Raw genomic sequence first — 14,753 nt, 5'->3', positions numbered from 1 at the left:
CTATAGTTAAACTGTTAAAAAAAAAATCACATTTTGGAAATTGCCATAGTAGGTAGGCTGCTACAAGACACTTAGGTTCCCAGGTAGGATGTGAAGCGCACAGACACACCCAGGTACACACACACGCACACACACACGCACACACAATGAAAACCGATGCAAAGAGCAGCCCAGATGCACACGTGTGGAGTACCTGCTCTGCTCCCGCAAAAGCATGGTAGAAGCAGGAAACGTAAGTCATGATAGCTCTCTCATCGGGTTTGGGGGTGTTCACAATGTCTGAAGGGAGGGAAAAAATAACACAGAAAACAAACACATGCACAGATGAAGAGCAGAAACCAGGGTGAACGAAGGGAAGAACAAATTGGTTTATACTGACTGATATTCTGTGTGTTTCTTGGGCCCACAGCTCTGACCCTCAGGAAAGCTGGACGGTACTGACAGGACTCTTTCCCCTCCTTCCCTTTGATGAGTTTTGAAAAGGGCAGTCAAGTCATTAAAAATAGAACCCATGGGCCTGTATCAAAGCTATTAGCATGTCCTAAAGACTCTTGAGGCCCCAGGTCTTTTGCTGTAGGGAGTCATCTGCCACCTTTCTTGTGAACAAGTCACTTTGCAAACTTCTGGGAATGCTAGTGGAGGTCTCTGCCCATCTCTTCTGCCACCTTCCTACCCCACCCTTGCAATGCTAGTTCCTGTGCTATAGATGCCCCTGGGTGTGTGAGGCTGAAATTACTGGAGATGGACCTCCCTGGTGGCCTAGGGGTTAAGTCTCAGTACTATCACTGCTATGGCCTGAAAGCCTGAGTTCGATCCTCAGCCAGGGCGCTAACACACATTGGCATAGCAGACCTCTCCTGTTTCACCCCGCTGCTTCCCTTAGCTGTGTATTTCAGTTAATCTGCCTGTTCTGCACCCCACTGTGTCTCTGGTAAATCCTCTCACCCACCCCACACCCCTGACCTACACCCCAGTTTTTCTATGCAAAAAAAAAATTTACTGGAGAGCATATCTTTTAATGCCCGTCTACACATACTTACCATGACACATATAGAAATCACCAAGAGTGACAAAACATCTAAAGAGAAGGGTATGCACAGCTTGTATTTATTAAGACTATTGCTACCATTCATATTAGCTGCCGAAATAATCAATAGGAAGGAAATAAAAACAAAACCATACGACCAGTCATCCTTGAACTGCTTTCTAACTAAACTCATTTCAGTCACTGGACAGGGTGAATTGAAAAAGATACCTGTGATTCCCTAATGTGAAATGTAGCCAGTGGGTTTTCAGAGGCTATTCGTAGAAAGTGTGGGGTTGTGTAACAGTATGGAATCTTCTGGAAAACAAACATGAATGGCAGAATACTGCATGGACAGAAAAAGTAAGTTTCAAAGAAAACTAGACTAAAAAAGACAAATGACTGCAGAACCAGATGGTCTCCTTGTTCAGAAGAGAATGGTAAGGGAAAAAAGAGAAAAACAATCGGGGGAAAAAAAGTTAGACACAGAAGGTGAAGGGTGAGCAGTGACTTATGTTTTACATCTCACCTTCTGTGCACCAGCAAAAGCATGATAGTAACAGGAAACATAAGTCATTATGGCTCTCTCATCGGGTCTGGCAGTGTGTACTAAATCTGTGTGGAGAAAAGAAGGTTAACTATTTGGATGTTCTAATACCAGCAGGCTTCTGCTAATGGTAAGTGTCTCAGAGAAGACAATGTAATGAATCTATGCCCCTCACCAACATACACTTACGTTGTTAAAATCTTGGTTCAAATCAAAGAAGCCATAGCTGCAAAATCATTTCTTTCTGTGCACTTTTGACAGCTGTCAGTAGAAATGACGAAATTTTAAAGAGCCCTGACCTAGCAAGGAAGTCGCATTCTGGACCAGAATTCTACAGACTGCATACAAGGCCCAGAGCCCTTCTGTCACTGCATACAAGGAGGGCCTGAGGTCAACAAAGACCCCCTTTGCAAGTCCGCACAGAACATAAGAACCCACAAATCTAAGCCTGGTGCTCCTCAGGATTTTGGAGGAAAATCAGATAAACAACTTAGATAACCTTTAAAAGCATGAAAGATAGTGAATGTGAGGAAGAGTTTCAACAGGTTTTTTTTTTTTTACTATATTTACATATAATGAGTGGCCCCATTAACTGCTCAAAAATCCCCATTTAGGGTTCAGAAGCCAACACAAATAACAGTAAGGTCAATGGCAGCAGATGAAATCAGCAATGGAGAGGTGGAGACCAGCAGATGACATTACAATTGAAGAGTGACAAATAAGACATGTTAATACAATGTTGTGGTGATGGTAAGCCCCAGTGTGAATGGCAAAAACCCTAAGTGTGATCATGGGGGGGAATCCGCATGGCAATGCCTCCCCCACACACACACATCAATCAAGTTCATAACTCTTCCGTGGAAGATTCACTGAGAAATTAATCTACAAATATAATGATATAGTGTGTACACATTTTTCTGAACCTTTAAAAAGGGAAAATGAAGAAAAATAATGAGAGACTAGGGAGGGTCACAAAATGGTGGCGGAAATGAACAAGCACTAACACATCCCATCAGCCATAAAAGATAAACAGAATGGTTACAGGCCTAGACTAGGACTCAGAAGCTAAGGAAAAACATAAGAACTAAGAATGTCAGCATACCAGAGAAATAATGATGATGACCTTGCTCTCTCCCTCAAGTTTAGTATATTAGGGAGGGATTAATGAAATGGAAGATGAATTTACTCAATTTCGCCTATTTTGACCTCTCTTTAGTATCCTAGCTACTAATTCAAGTGGGTAAACTCTAAGTAGTTACTTTCTCTATGGAAAGGTCAAAGGACAGAGTGCACGAATACACACTTAGCTTAGAAAGGAGAGATGAACAGAAGAGAGAACTTTTCTGAGTTCTTACTTCATTATCTTATTGACTTTCTCCCTCTAAAGAGTTTTGGAGGAACCATAGGTAGAATTCTGAAACGTGTATTCTAAAGTTAATAATACAAGTATTTGATAAAATAGCTAAATTAATAAATGAATAAAATTAGAATATTAACTGAAGATTGGGGTGAACTGTGACCCTTCCCCCAAAATATGCTGAAGTCCTAACCCATACTATCTCCATCAGTGAATGTGCCCTTACCTGCAAATAGTTTTATAGATATAATAAAGTTAAGATGAGGTCAAGCTGGAGCACGGAGAGTCCATATCTCAGTAGGACTAGTGTCCCTATAAGACGGGAGACAGAAGCAGGCTATCTAAAGGCTGAGTCAGAGACTGGAGTGATTGTTGCTATGGAACTTCTAGATGCCTGGATCTTTGAAAAGCTGGGAGAAGCAAGGAAGGGGTCTTCTTGAGTCTCTGGGAGTCAGGGGGACATGGCAACCATAATGCAGTCACCAAAGAAGGAGGAACAGAAGATTGCCTGCTGACTATAATCAAATTCTTTGCTTTTCTCAATAAGGCTAATTAGTGGAAGCAATGGACCACTAGAAAAAAATGATATTAATAACAAACACAGCAATATAAGTTCCTTGAGGGCAGGACCCAACCTTATCTGTCTCTCCATATCCTGCAACCCCTAACACCCTACTATGAGTAGTGCCTTACTCATAGTAGGTGCACAATAAATGTCTATTGAGTTGGTAAGTGAACCATGAACAAGTGAAATGAGTGAATGGTCTCCACAGAGCTGTGCTTTAAATGGCACCTCATAGACACAACTCACACGCATTCATCACGTAGGAAACATACAAAAGGTATTTGAAATTAGGCCCCAGACTGAGTAATGCTAAACTGAAATATTTACAACTTCTTTCAAATCTGATTACAATAAATTTAACTCAGATTAATTAAAAATGAAAGTTTGAGGGCCTCCCCGGTGGCGCAGCGGTTGAGCGTTGGGTTGCGAAGCTGCCCGCGGCCTCTGCGGCGCTGGTTCTATCCCCGGCCACCGGAGGAGGGTCCCACATGGCGCGCAGACCTCTCCTGCCGCCTGCTGCTCCCCTCAGCAGTGTATTTCGGTCCCTCTGCCTGCTCTGCTCCCCGCTCTGGCTCCGGTGAATTCTCTCACCCTCCCGCACTTCTGACTGTACCCAGTGCATGTATAAACAAAACAAACAAACAAATAAATAAAATAAAAACATGCCTCTATAAAAAAAAAAAATGAAAGTTTGAGAGGTACACTAAAGGTTGACAGTTCCATATTCTATCTTCTGAGTCTGTAACTTCTACTTGGAAGGAAGGACTTTTTCCTTGTAGAGTCTTAAGCATGTCACTAGATTTATTTGCTAAACCTGGCTCTATGTGGGAAGGAAAATGCACTGTATTATTAAAAAATAAAATAAAATAAAATAAAAAAAACATTCTGTTTCTCTGCCAGAGCTGAGTCTTTTACCAAATTCTTCTACTCTAGCTTTGCTGATATGTTTTGGAGCAGGAGTCTAATAATTAATTTATGAACAAACTACATGTGAAATGCTCCAAGACTCATGTGATCTGTGACAGAAACTTCCTAGGAATCCTAAGTACCTCAGCTGGAACAAGGCTTTCTACATCTACAAATGCCCGTATGTGGCCATAACAAGGAATCCAGAGGTTTTCTGTAAACAGTAAGCACAATTTTCTTCTCACCTTCAGCATCCAACATTTTGGGAATATCCAGGTGCTTCTCTGCAATTTCCATGGCCAGGTTAATATTTCCTACTGGGTCATCCTGCATGAGAAACAACATAACCAGTTTTTAAAAATACTTTCTTCATCAGCACTTACAAATAATTTTCTTACATACCTCACTTTTGGGAGGAGACTTTTCCTCCACACACAACCAGAATAGTATAAATAATTTCCCTTCTTATCAGTTCTCAAGCACTTTAAACATAGAGAAACATCAAAAGTGACATAAAAACCACGCAACCCATGCATACTACAATGCATAAAATATGAACAAAAGGTATAAGAGAACAAACGCTTGGTGGATAGGAGGAAAGTTGTGAGATATTCAGGGGAAAAAAAAACCCTTTACCTCAGAGCTTATTTTTAACTCTATTAATAACAAAATATAAATGATTATAAAACAAATGAGGAAACATACATTTTTCCAGATCTGGAAGGTGATCATGGAAAAAATATTTGTTCCAATAGCTTTCTTTTTTACATGTAAGAAATCCAAGTGGTAAAACGCTAGAAGAAAGAAGCCACTGGGTAAAACTTCGGTCCCTAAAAATATTTACAAGATGGCTGCAAAGAGAGAAAGACTAGAAGAAATTGCCCAAACATGAAATTATAGATGAAAACTGTAAAGAAATATCTGAAGTGGGATAGGGGATACATAAGAGAGGAAAATCAAAATAAGGAGTAGTGTTGGTCTGGAGATAACCTTACTAAATTTTAACATAAGCATCATTTACATATTTTAGAAACTGCAGTGCTCTTCAAAAAGCACAATCATGTTAATATGGTTGAAACATTTAAAAAAGTGCAGGCTTCTAAAACACATTCACAGTGCTCAACAAAGAAACCAAAATAAGTACCAGGCCTCACAGTATATACAATTATTTCAGGTACAATGTGTGTTCAACTAAATGTTGTTTTTGCAAAGCATATAATCATTTCACTAAAAGCAGTTAATCATAAAATGAGTCTTACCTGCATATTTTATGCACATGAAACCAAATAGCTGGGTAAAATTTCTTTCGCTTTGTTCTTTACAAGAAAAATTTCAGCAGTAAGAATCCTGAGCCTTTGTGTAAACTATCTCACTGAACTGTAACTTAAAAGATAAAATGTGGCAATACTTATTTTCTTGGCTCAGCTATTGGCCATGTGACCTTGAGCAGATCACTGAATCCCTCACTATTTTCAATTGTAAAAATGAGGTAATAATAATACCACTACTGGGTGCATCATATTATATTTCACTGTGCATTATGAAGATTGAATGAAGATGTGGGTATGTTCAATATATTGGTGATATATTATGCATATGTTAATATATACATATATAATATATGTATTTATAAGTGTCTAATCTAGAAAAATATTAAGTCATAGCTCTATTGTTAATTATTATCATTTTTTCACCCATCTTAGATGGCCAATTACCATAGGTCTCAGCTTTTTGCAATAAAAACTGACCATTATGAATTGCTAATGAAACTAGGTCTATCTGGTATAAAGAGCTCTCATTTGCAAATGAGATAAACAGAAAAACATACACACTATCTGTCTGAAACATTGTCCAAAAGCCAGCTATTAGCATGTAGTAAGACTAATGGATACTTTGTAAAGCCAAGAAACTCAGGTTTTTCCATTCTCTTAGTCAACCTTCCATTCCAATAAGCCTTCATAATACAAGATAATTCATGTGCTACTCCAATGGAGACAGGCCAGGAGCTGGGTGGTGAGGAGGTGACAATCTAAAAAGGTGACAAAAGCCAGGACACTCTTCTGGAACACACAGGTGAGGGCAACATGCAGTAGGACTGGATTCCACACCAAAACACAGACACACAACGTGAACAGCCAAGCACGCCAGCAGCCAGGGCAAATGTGCTGGAACCACCACTGTAGGAATGTTTATGGGTGATGCTGACAGTCTTAACTATTATTTCAAGGGCAGAGCAGAAGGCCCACCACACGATTTAGAAAGGGCACACATTTCTTTCTGCCATCACAGATTACATTTTAAAACTACTTTAAAAGAGATAATTTGAAGAATATTTGAAACTTAAGCACACTTAAGCTTAAGCTTGAAGAGAAAATAAGTTTCCTAAGTTGAATTTTCTGAAAAGAGCAAAGTCAAAAAAGAAAAAAATAAATCCTGAAACCATCTTAAGAGTATCACTAATATTATATCATATAATTATAGTGTTCTTGTGTGACAAAGAAGTGAATCAATTCTGAGGAAATATGTCTCCAGAGAACTACAGAAAAGTTAAAGAGAACTAAGAAGGCTTGGAATATGTGACTCTTTCTTCCTCAAAAAAATATATGCTTCACATCTCATATTTATAATCTAGGAATGTAAGGAAACATACATAAAGTCTTTGTACTGAAATCAACAAATCAGCAAAATCAATTAAACATAATTGGAGCAAAAAGGGCACCATGCTTTGGGTCTTGTACTGCCCTCATGAGAACAGATAAATATTTTCCTGGCTACCCTTCAGTTTTCATTATGAGCAAGGCTAGCTGGGGGACTATGCTGGTGGCAGCCACGGTGTTTGTATGAGTTCAGTGCTGATGTGCTCGTTTTCAGGACAACATGCTGAGGGGCAGAGCAGGACGCTGCATGCCAGGTGCCCAGAATGACCTTGTTAAGCTTTGAGTAGTCAATGAGGTCGGGCCGGTGTCTGTGGATGAGCGCACAGAGTCCAAGGCCATCTTTCCAGCTGCATGACAGTCAAGAATAGGAACAGGTGTTAATGGAGAGAAAGCAGCAGCAAGGTTCTGCTCATCGTCAGACACTGGTCTGGCATTGGGGTAATCCTTCTGTCTGGCTCAAAGCACCAAAGGCCCCATGTACCTTCCTCCCTAGCCCACCCACTGACCTGGTTCCCCCTTCAGACATTCATCTTCTTCCTGGGGTTTGTCAAGAACCGTCATCCCTATACTCATCTGCTCTCCATTCCACAGCTTTAGGCCCTCCCCCTCTCCCATGCCAGTCTGATTCTGTGCTGGGAGAATCGGCGGTAACAGCAAGGATGATGCCTCTCTTCTGTGGTGGTCACTGCTCATCTCTGTCAGTGCCTCCCAGTCCCAGATTTCTCCACCCCTCTCTTCTCCAAGTCTCCATCATAGATGTGACCCGAGAATGGCCTAACAAGGATGTCTGCCCTGAAATGGCCAAAAAACACCTTCCTCTAATTCTTAGTACACTTAACAGGTCTCCATGAGTTGTCAGGTACTCCTTTCTTCATAAGCTTCTGAATTCTTATTATTTTTATTTTTTAAGGCAACGACATGTAGGTACCTGAAGACTTAGGGGGAGGATTTGGTTTCCAGCCTGTTTCCCTAGAGACACCAGCACTAACTGAGCGTGCCTCAGACAACCTCAGGCTATGAGTTTGGCAGTGGTAAGCAGCAGGCTCACTAAAGGCATGGAGCAGGAGTTCAGCCCCTCAAAGGTCAGGGGAGAAGGAAACCCCATGGGCTACACTCTTGAAGTGCTTGGACCAGAGGAATAAAAGCAAGGTGAGAGAAGCCAGTGAGATGTCTGACAGTTACAGTGGCAGAAGGTTCTAGCCTTTCCTGGCTCCTCTTATCTCCCAGGCGGTATACTGTGGGCACAGGGCTTCTTTCTTACCTTCCTACACTCAAGACCTGGCCTGCTGCCTGACGCTTGGGAGACACTCCAAGAATAGTTGCCCACCTAGAATACCTCCCCAACTTTTTGTTGTGACTCATTCTTCTCCTTCACTTTTAATTACCCCCAAGTGGCTGGGGATCCATTTGTATTCCTGGGAAACCCATCATCCAGAGGGTGGAAATATAAACAGTTTCTCTAATCACACAAAATAATGACAAAAGATCTGCATAAGAGAAAGGACAGAGGAAAGTGACAAAATCATGCTCTTAGATTACAAGTTTTGTCAAAAATACAAAGCTGACTGACAAAGTATCCTTCTGACTGGGGGAGTACAGGGATCAAGGTGTAGGTAGTTCCTGGCGATATGGAGACCCTGTGACTTTCCTCCTCATTGAGAGGCTGCTACCAGCACAAGGTGAAGGCCATGGGCATGCTTACTCTCCCAGATTCTGAAGACCCTTTCTGGTGCTGTGTGCTTAAAAAATATAATCCTGGGGCCTCCCTTGTGGTGCAAGGGGTTGAGACGCAACCTATGAGGCTGTCCACAGCCACTGTAGCACTTATTCAATCCCCCGGCCGGCCAGAGAGCTGCCCACATGGTGCAGGCGACCTTGTGTTTACGTCGGTCCGCCTGAAATGTTCCCCACTCTGCCTCTGGTGAATCCTCTCACCCCCTACACCTCTGGCCTGTACCCCAGTTCTTGCGTGCATAAATAAATAAATCTTTAAAAAAATAATATACTCCTGTCTTATCAGCATCTTAAACCTTGATCAAACATTTTCCCTAAAGACAACCTACATATCAAATGGTCTACAAACTAGATGGAACACACAGTAGGACCACCCCTGATACCACCACTCTTAAATAAATGCTTTCCTGATAATATCATCAAAATATCATATAGCCTTGGTTCTGCTCCATACCAAAAGACACCCCTCAAGAGAGGCAGGGAAAATTCTAGTGTACATTAACACTGCTTACCCTGCCATCCTTGGATTGCAATGAGGACATATGGACCCAGAGCACTGCTCACTCACCTAGTGTGGAAGTTCTGAATGTTCACATTTCTGTAAGGAGCGGTCTTCCTTTGACACCAAAGCAGCAGGCCTTCTTTGGCAGAGGTTTCTGTAATGACAGCCAAAAATATGTGTCCACAGGAAAATACTCACCACTGAATTTGCCGGTCTGCTAGTCACTTTCTAAACAGACCTCCTGGGGGATGGCCAGCAAAGACATGGCTTCTTCTCCGATTCTCTGCCAGAGCTAGAAGCCTGCTCCAGTGCCTGGCTTCTGAGGACACTTAAGGACCTTACAAAGGACACTGCAGGAACAAGTGCCAGTTATGACATAAATATAAAATCGGACTTCAGGGTCTCCCTGGGGGTGCAAGGGGTTAAGTCTCAGCACTATGAAGCTATCTGTGGCCACTGCAGCATGAGTTCAATCCCCTGCCAGGGAGCTAACCCACATGGCACGGCAGACCTCTCCTGTCTCGCCCGCTGCTCCCCGCTGCTCACCCGCTGTGTATTTCAGTAGATTTACCTGTTCTGCTCCCTACTGTCTCTGGTGAATCCTCTCACCCCCTCACCTCAGGCCTGCTCTTAATGCATAAATAAACAAATCTTTAAATATTCATTTAAAATTAAAATTAAAATTAAAGTCAGACTTCAGGGCTATAGGGAATTTACCCTCTTTTAATGAAAAGTTGAAAAATGTATATAGTTTATGACTTTACTAACCTGTCATTCATCTCATTTGTAATTCATGTTCTTAGGTAAATGGAATTCATAGAGGTCACTATATCTCAAATATATTTCCTTACCCAGTGATTTTATAATCCTTAAAGGTTCTTATTGGTAAATTTCAAATTTGGCCATTTGAGTTTCCTCTAAGTTCAAAAAAACTCAACCACTGGGGATCATAGCTCAGGGGTTAGAGCACTGGTCTCATAAAAACACTCCACTTCCTATGGTTGCCATGAAAAGTTGTGCTGCTCAGACGACCTGCTGCCGGGAGCAGAGGGCAGGCTGGCTGGCCCCCACTTGGAACCCACCCTATCTTTCCGAGTCCTGCTTCTGTAGGGAGGCTCCAGCCAAAGACTGAATAAGGGAGGGACACTGCAGATGGATCATTCCTGCCCCACATAGGGTATCTCTGAGAGTAATTCAGGTGTAAGGGCTCCCCATTGGCCTGGCTGAACCAGCTTCAGGTCTGAACTGGAGAATAAGACCCTTCCTCTCCAAATATCCATTTCCCTTTCTCCTGCATCCATCTGAACATGTAAAACTATGCTTAGTTTGTCAGACATAGAAAAATAGGTAGTGGTAGGCCACATTCAGCCAGGAGCCACTTTTGCCAAAGCCTGGTTTAGATGAAAATATTACAGACTCTACAACTAGGGAATAGATGGAGATTCAAGGACATATTCAGAACCACTATGAGGTTGAAATCAACAAGTCTTGGTGATAACACAATGTGGGAAATAGAGAAAAAAAGGACTCCTACTTTTGCTTTGAACAAATAAATACAGTGGAAAAAAATGTATTTACAAGAAAAGTAATAACATCTATTAGATGCTTCATGGATAAATGATCGCTGTAATCATATTTCTACTGTCTTCTCCCCCTAAAGCTACTTGCTTTTTTTTCCTCTGAGCTAATCAGTTAGGCCTATCTGTTAAGGGCTCACTCAAAGTTCCATTTTTTCCAAAGCGTCTTTCCTTGTGACTACTTAAGCCTGATTGCTTGGACAACAATAGTGTAGTAGCAAGAATATTGAATTAGTACCAAAGGTCCTGGCTTCAATTCTGGGTTTTGCCATTTACTGTTTATGATACTAGGAAGTTATTTAATCTCTTTCAGTACCAGTTTCCTCATCTGTGAATAAAGGTAATAATAAAGGCCTATGGCTATTTTTTAAAAAGGACATGAATTCTCTAACACTTGTCCCATGAAGAGATGGGGTCTAATACCCTTCTCTTGAATCTGGCGAGGCTTATAAATGCTCAACAAACAGTACAGCAGAAGGGATGCTGTGTGATAGCCCAGACTAAATCATAAAAGGTCATGCAACTTCTACCTTCTTTCTCAGTTTATTTGAGCATGGACCCTGAGTGGTCATGCCAGATTTTTTGACTAACTTAGGCGACCATACTGTGAAGGACAAACTACATGGAGAAGTCAAATGTAGTCTATCTATGTGACAGACCCCCAGCTGAGATCCCAGCCAACAGCCAATATCAAACTGCCAGCCTTAAAAGTGAGGCATTTTAGAGAGTAATAGAGTCTGTTGAGACTAAAGTCCCAGACAGCATGTGACAGCATCACTGCATAACTTGGATGCAGGAACTTTTTAGAAGCATCTTGTAATTTTCATTAGCATGAAAGAAATATCCTTTAATAAAAGTCCACTGTATGAAGCCTCTCAATTTCAGACTAATGACTGATTAAAGCTGGCTGTCATACCTGAGCCTGGATTATTGAGGTTTTAATTTCATTCTATCTTACTTTGATTTCCAGTGACATAAGTGGGGCTTCACTGCTTGAAGGCAATAATCTAGATGGGAATGAAACTCTTTAAGGGCAAATACTGTAGGCTGCATGTCATCTGCTACAACAGTAGGAAAACTGTTGATTTTTAGAATGGGTTGATCACTAATTAAAAATACTTAAGAAGACCAGAGTCCAAGGGTACACTGTCTCAGGCAGAATTATAAGCAACACCTCCACCGCTCATTCATGTCTGGTTATCTGTTAGGTTACAAAGTTAGGGGAGGCTAATTGGTTGGACAATTCAGATGGCCCTTAAATACACTCTGCAGTTATGCATTTTGTGATGTGATGAGGTGTAAATAGGCAAAGTTCTAATTTTAAGAATGTCAAACTGACACTTTTCAAAAGAATTGAATACATCAAAATATTTAGAAATGCAGTGGGAGTAAAAGAGTAAAGATTTTTGTCTTCAGTGGCAGTGCCAAGGATTAGGATGCTATTACAATCACAGAACAGTTGTTAGCCAAAAGATATAACAATAGAGATTTCATGGGGGCGGGAGGGGGGAGAGAGAGAGAGGAAAGGAAGAGGAGAGTAGGGGGAAACAAAAAGACAGGAAAGGAGGGAGGAAGAAGCAAGGAAGAAAGAGAGGGAGAGAGGAAGGGAAGAGAGAAACAAATGTACTCATATTCAGTAGCCAAATTTTTTACACCAAAAAAAAGGGTTTCAGTTGTGAACCTACTAGTATAATAAGCAATAAAGAAACTCAAAAAATTCTTATTTTAAAAAATGACTTCTGTTCTGAACATGTGTTCATCTTTTCCAGAATGATTCCACCCCCATGAATGAAGCAGCATTGCTGGGGTCTTTTTCCATACAAATGTAAAACTTGTGAAAACCCAACTTATATAGCTTTCATCTATTCAATCAAGTAAGTGACTGTTCAATTTTACAAAACTCTATCCAAGTTTTCCTTTATAAGCTCAATTTACAGATTATTCTAAGTGTCTTAATAAACCAGATTTTTAACCACTTCTTTTACCTTCAACTGAAATGTCCTGAATGGCAAAGCGAAGGATGATAGTCCAGATCATACCCAGCGTCATTTTCACGTTACCATCAACAATTTCTTTAGGTGAGAAAAGACAACAACAAATTAGTGTAAAGATAACATAATCAGTACATCATTTTATCCTACAAGTTGTAAGCTTTTTACAATTTTTGACCTCAGAGATATTGAGAAAAAAATTATATGGGAAGACGAGTTTATGTTTGTCTATGTGTTGCAGTGTGTCTTGTTATAAATATGGTACTTAAAGCCAAATGTTTCCAGTTTAAGTTAGTAATATATACAAGCACAAATCTTGCACATATATAACCACTGGAAACAATGCAAGAATTTCCAAAGTTTAATGAGTAGATGAGCTCATATTCTAGATAACCAAATATCGAGAACACAGACTCATCTTCACCATGATCCTTCTTTCAATGCATCCAGTTGGCAGGTTCAAGGAACTCAATTGTGTATTACAAAAGGCAGGTAGTCTCAGCTCCTGCCAGTCACCAGGACTTTAATCCCCTACAGAGAATGAAGAGACCACTTCTTTCATATAATGAGTTCTTACTAAGTTGCATTGGGATGCCTAGCATCTCATGCTTATCATGGCTATCATCTGTTTAAAGAAGACTGCATTATATTTGATTATTCTTTACAAACAATTCTAGAGCCTGGTGTCCCACTCACTGTACCATCTGTCTGTCCTCATCTCTGTATGCCCACAGCCTACCCAAGAGTGTAACACAAAGCAGGCTCAGTAAATGGTGGAGAACATGGCCAAGGAGAACTCATATAGCTGCAGGTCCAAATCCCCATGTGAGGTCAGTAAGCCAGGCAGGGTTACCCCCAACACACCTCACTTACCTTCAGCCCCGATGGACACCAGTTTCACACCTTTGCTGGCTATGTAATCCAAGGCTTTGTTGACATTAGCAATTTTGTGAAATCGCATTTTTCCTCGGTCAGGTTTGGGCAGTCTTTCCCCTGTCAGATGAAAACAGAATAGTGTGGACATAGAGAAAGTAACCCTGTGCTACAGAATCAAGATGCAACATTCAGAGTTCATGATTTCCTTAAGCAGAAATAGTTATCTGTTAGATGTAACCCTAGCTTCTGTAAATCGTAACATAGATCATAAACCAAAAGACTGTTGAGATTAAGTGGACCAGTAAGGGTTCATACTATAAGGCCACATGCTTTCCGAATCTGCTGGGAGGGTCCAGTTTGGCTGGTGGGCCAATTTAGAAATGAGAAAAGAGAGAAACTGGTTGGTGCTCCCGGAGCATTCAGAGCTGCTGATGAGCTCAGAGGAAGTCAGGAGAGCCTAGTTCCAGTCAGAGGTGGCTGCCAGGGCTCCTCTCAGACGTCTGACTGTGGTTCTATATGGGTCAGGACAGACTTGACATCATCCTTCCCAGTCATGCTTCTTCAAGAATGATCCAATCACATCCAAGTTTTAAACAGCCAAGTGAAATTCTAGGCAAAACATAACCCCTCTGGGATTTTAACTTATGTTTTCAAGGTTTTTGTCCCAAATGACATTTATACTATTGTTTCTTATTGATTTTGCATGAAAGATAATTTCTAGAATACACACTACCTAGACCAAGAATGGAAAAGTGGGTAGCATGCAGGGTAGTGGTATAAATGTCACTTTTCTCTTCTCTCATTTTGTTTTGAGATGGGTAGTATTAAATACCCATCATCTTAAAGAATCAATTTTAAATAGAATTTACTCTTTTTTTAGAGTAGAAAAATAACCTCAAGCAGATTACTGTTTGCAAAACTTTTCTTTGCCAATAATATGTTCTTGCCCAGTTTGGTTCAAAGGGAACTTTTAAAGCCCTCATCTTTAAACCAATGCAAATCTACTGTGTACACCTA

General features: G+C 40.8%; 1 protein-coding gene across 2 annotated transcripts in view; it reads right to left on the bottom strand.

Moving 5' to 3' along the window:
- ACTN2 (actinin alpha 2) overlaps nucleotides 1-14,753 on the bottom strand; it is a gene marked incomplete at its 5' end in the record, with an annotated part of 72,063 nt that overhangs the window by 26,905 nt on the left and 30,405 nt on the right. The window contains 6 exons of one of the 2 annotated variants that reach the window (XM_084253110.1): nucleotides 1,554-1,639; nucleotides 4,645-4,726; nucleotides 7,325-7,403; nucleotides 9,359-9,446; nucleotides 12,855-12,941; nucleotides 13,734-13,853. In XM_084253110.1, the coding sequence (XP_084109236.1) occupies nucleotides 1,554-1,639; nucleotides 4,645-4,726; nucleotides 7,325-7,403; nucleotides 9,359-9,446; nucleotides 12,855-12,941; nucleotides 13,734-13,853 (542 nt within the window). Of the gene's footprint in view, nucleotides 1-193; nucleotides 280-1,553; nucleotides 1,640-4,644; nucleotides 4,727-7,324; nucleotides 7,404-9,358; nucleotides 9,447-12,854; nucleotides 12,942-13,733; nucleotides 13,854-14,753 lie in introns of both variants that reach the window. The other variant, XM_084253109.1, reaches the window with a different exon arrangement.

Source organism: Talpa europaea, assembly GCF_964194135.1.
Source record: "Talpa europaea genome assembly, chromosome: 14".
NCBI lineage: Eukaryota > Metazoa > Chordata > Mammalia > Eulipotyphla > Talpidae > Talpa > Talpa europaea.
The sequence above is the reverse complement of the archived record's forward strand: the minus strand, read 5'-3'. Positions and strand labels throughout refer to the sequence as shown.